We start from the raw sequence: 4,441 nt of genomic DNA, 5'->3' as shown, positions 1-4,441 counted from the left end.
AAAAGAGACGGAAACTCTTCCACTCGTTCAAACTCCGTTGGTCGTTTTCGCTATGGATTTAGTGGTGAAAGAAGATATATCAGTGACTACACAGTTTTTTTAACATATAAATACCACTTAACTGAAGTCGTCTAATATGGTCTCTGCATAAATAGAAAGATGCTGCTACTTCTTTGGCTCCTGATTCTGATGAGAGTGAAATATGAGGGGAGAGAAATAGAGAGGGAGATAGAGAAAGATGAAGAGGAGTGTTTGTGTTTGTTCAGTGTTGTTGTATCTTGAGAGAGACGAGTCTGTCTGTCATTAACCCTTACTACTGTGGCACTGAAAAACATGATGTTTCATAAAACATTTAAAAGAAACAACAGGCCCAGTAATGAAAAGGACTGTCTGAATCAGAACCCCCCCTCTGACCTCCCCTCTCATCCCCCCATCTCTCTCTCTCTCTCTCTTACTTTGTACAGATTCATTTTAAATTCAACTTGTAACTTTAAGTCAGTACCCACTTTGAACACCCTTTCCCATTCTCTCTTCCTTGTCCTACATACAAAGTTCTCCAAATAGCTAGATCTGGCAGAAAATCTATCACTATAAATGAATATCAGAAAATTGATTTCAAAGAAATGAATATCAGAAAATAAAAAATGAAATAAAAGAAGCCAGCTTAACTTAATCCGTTACTCTATTTTTGGTATTAGGTAACTTGCTTGGTAATATAACAGTACTATTTTAAGCCCAGAACAAAAGTTAATCAGAGGAGACGTCTGCATGAGAAAATTTCTGTAATCATAACCGAAATACAAACAGTTTCTGAGAAAATTGACTGAAAAACAAAAGCTAATCCATCATGGTGGCCTCCTTTCCCTTCCTTGAAATAATGAAAAAATAACAAAACCAACACAACATCGGAGGTTAAAACACCCCCTTAATCAACATCACCAACGATAATTACAGCACCCCATTTGGTTTAGTAACCGGTCGATAGAAGAAAAAGGTAGTCTAGAGGTAGATAGATAGATAGAGAGAGAGAGAGAGAGAGAGAGAGAGAGAGAGAGAGAGAGAGTGAGTGAGTGAGTGAGAGATAGAGATCTAGAGAGAGCTACGTTTTGGAGAACTTTGCTTGATGAGTTTTATTATCGTTCTCTCCCTCTCCTTCTGTGATAGCTGAAGACATGTAACTCATGACGAGGGAGTTCTCATCGGGAGGTGCCGTTAAAGGTGAAGCTTGGAACTGCTGTTTGCAGGAATGGCAGGTGATTTGGAGGATGGTAGAATTAATTTGCTTCGTTGCATGTTCCCTCAGAATCTGGGCTTTATCAAGTTCAGCTTGTGCTTGTTGCCTGATTCTCTTGGCATTTGCGAATTCCTGCTCAGCTAATTCAATCTGCCGTTTTGCTTGCTGTCTTGCCTCTTCAGCAAAGGCCTTTTCTGCCATGGCCAACCTTAGCTGCTCCCTTGCCTGTTCTTTCAGTCTAGAAGCTGCCAAAGCCGGTTCTTCAATGGTTGTCTTCTCTCTGGGAGATTTTCTATCTGCATCTTTTCTCAAACTGGCATTGTTTGAATCAATCTTGTCGCAATGGTCACATGACCCAATTGAGAGCTGCAGCTGGGTAGCATGGTTTTCGTCTGTATTTGGGGAAACCGAGGTATCGAAGGTATTTGTGAGATAATTCGATGACGGTAACAGCTGCAGTTCCAGATTGTGGCGTTGTTCCACAGTGGAAGGATTATTCCGTTCTGGACATAAGAAGACGGGTTCCTTCGGCTTTTGCATTCTCAATCCAGGCCAAGGAGCTGTACTGAAATTTGTGTCACTTGATGGGCTCGGGCTTGAAGCTGTTCGAGACAGGCAAGCTGCCGATTGCAGTGTCTGCAACTCAGTTCTGAGACGCCCAGCATTACAAGCGTCTTGGTGTTCAATGAAACTCTCCACCCTGATAAGAGAGAAAACAAATGATCTAATCAAACCAATCAGCTTACGGTTTGATTAAATGGGTACTTCAAATGGATGTTGGAAGTTGGAACACAAAAATTTTAAAAAACTGGAACAAGAAAACATTCAAGTGGCTCCTGATGATCTTCCTGTTTGTCTTGTAGGATATGTTTAACCAAAAAGCTGCAGCCATCTTAAAATGAAATATATATAAAAAAATCAATAAAAAAGCTAGGTTTTCGCTAGACTGGGTTTGGATTTTGGATTCAAACTGAAGATGCGAGGAAAATCAATAAGAAAAAGATGAAAAGTAAGTTATTCATCAACAAGGACACTTGTGTTAGAGGAGTTGAAACGATCACGACAACCAAACATTAAAGGAGATCCTGATCTTAAGAACTATGGCTTATCAAGTATTACTGAACTGTTGACAATTTAACAAGGTATTCTCCATCTGCTGAGCTTAAGTTCTCGGGTTTGAATTTAATTGGATATAGAGAAAGAAAAGAAAAAAGAGAGAAACCCAACAAGAAGAAACTTCGATCAAGCGAGCGAGCGGCCTTTACTCGTTAGTATTAATTCTAGGTGGGTGCTGGCAAAAGGAAGAAGTCTTGGAAAAAGAAAAACTCAACACAAGGAAAACAACGAAGAAAGCAAGCAGAACTGTCTTTTCATGTTTTGCTTCTTTGGGTTAGGGGTGTTGGAGGCCCTTGACTCAACAAGGGTGGTGAATGAGGAGAACGAAACCGTAACAGGAAAATCAATCAAAACCCTCTGCTTGGTACGGTCGCACAGTTGATCCTGTTGGAGGATTTAATTAACTATCACAAGAGAAAAATCAGTTTAGATACCTGGAGAACACACGGCCACAATCACAAGAATGGCCTCTGGTACCACAGGTCTTAAGGTGAGCCTTATAATCCGATTGAACAGCGTATCCTTTGGAGCACTTCTCGCAAACCCATTGCTTGTGATTGCTGTGCTTCCTTCTGAAATGCTTCTTTATGCCGACGAGATCGCCCAGTGCGTGGCAAGGGTCATGGTGCAAGCAGCTGGGTTCTGGGCAAACAAATACTCTCTTTCGAACCTCTGGCGTCTCCCTCTTGAGTAGCTTCCATGGCACCTTGTGCCGACGCCTGTGCATCTGAAGGTTCTGGTCTCTCTGAAATCCCTGATTGCAGATCTCGCAAACATAGCGGTCCGACTCCAACAACGTCTTTGGCGATAGAGAAACCACCTCTGCATCAGGATCTAAACCCAATACAATACAAATGCACACAAAACAAAGGTAATCACTAACCACTGAAACCCAATTCCAAAGTAGCAAACTCATCAAATGGAGCAAATAATCGATAAAACCACAATTAAGAGGAAAAAAGAGATTGAACCCATATATCAAGGTTCTCACCTGGTGTTCCTGCTGGCCTTCTTTTTCTCTTACTGTTGTTATTCCCATTTTCTAAGCAAGTAAATGCCTCAGAAGAAGGAAGACTCGGAGAAGAATTGTTGGCTAACATGGGAAAAAAAAATTCACTTTTGGTTTGTGGTTTTCTCCTCAAATATCCCACCAAAGAGATTCCTCACACACTTTCTTCTTTCTTCCTTCTTTTATTCAGCTGTTGATATTAGCGTTGTTTGTCTCAGACTAACAATATAACCAATGGTAGGGAATGGAGAGAGAGAGAGAGAGAGAGAGAGAGAGAGATGAAGAGGGAGATATAGACTATAGAGAGAGGTAGACACCACTAGAACATGAGGAAAAGCTCTTTCTTTCGGCCATCAGCTTTCTTTCCTTTTTAAGCTTTCAACTTTTCTATCAGCTTTCCTTCATCCACTCTTCACCTCCGTCGGGTTCTTGTATTGAGTACTCCAATCCACCTTAATAAGCCTCATCACAGGAGATATAGAGATAGAGATATAGTGAGAGAGAGAGAGAGAGGGGGGTGGGGTCTGATCCAATCAAAATGCTCGAAACTTGAGCCCACACTCAGCATTGGGACAGGGAAGAAAAAAACATCCTTACAAAGAAACAAAGCACTCATAATTCATCACACAGTAATTTGCATGCATAAATGCAGCCCAGGCCCAAAATACACGTGAGCGCTCCCATCTGCTCTACCTCACTCCCTATTTTTATTGCTTCCTTCTTGGTCAATTAAATCTCAATTTCATTTGTTTACAGTCCAGATCCATTGACCAAAGTGCCCTTTGTTAGTGACTGTACAGTGACTCTGATTATTAATTATAGGAAGCAGCTTTTCTAAAGTTGAAACTGAAGACGTTCTGTCCTTTTCAATGTTGTTTCCGTCATTTCACCTGCTTTCCTCGCATCTCCCCATAAATTGCAAAAAACCCATTTTCTAATCTAACTCATTTGATTAGACTCCACTCCTTTGTAATTAGCATAATCCTGGTGTAACTAAATTATCCCAAAAATAGATTTTTTTGATGCACACTGTACAATATTATCTACCAGATGCATCTCTCTCAATCAATCAATAATTCAAT

General features: G+C 40.6%; 1 protein-coding gene across 1 annotated transcript; it reads right to left on the bottom strand.

Annotated features, from left to right (window-relative positions):
* Positions 1-769: 769 nt before the first annotated feature.
* Positions 770-3,944, bottom strand: LOC148864040 (protein indeterminate-domain 16-like). Its single transcript, XM_088981485.1, has 3 exons — positions 3,342-3,944; positions 2,785-3,184; positions 770-1,934 (listed from the first exon to the last, which is right to left on the bottom strand). Exons 1-3 carry the CDS (start codon positions 3,448-3,450, stop codon positions 1,100-1,102), a joined length of 1,344 nt encoding a protein of 447 aa, XP_088837611.1. The 5' UTR covers positions 3,451-3,944; the 3' UTR covers positions 770-1,099.
* Positions 3,945-4,441: the final 497 nt, after the last annotated feature.

The sequence above is a fragment of the Nelumbo lutea genome, chromosome 3 (genome assembly GCF_056320005.1).
Source record: "Nelumbo lutea isolate HS-2025 chromosome 3, American lotus-T2T, whole genome shotgun sequence".
Classification (NCBI taxonomy): domain Eukaryota; kingdom Viridiplantae; phylum Streptophyta; class Magnoliopsida; order Proteales; family Nelumbonaceae; genus Nelumbo; species Nelumbo lutea.
This window is presented reverse-complemented; position numbering and strand designations above follow the sequence as displayed.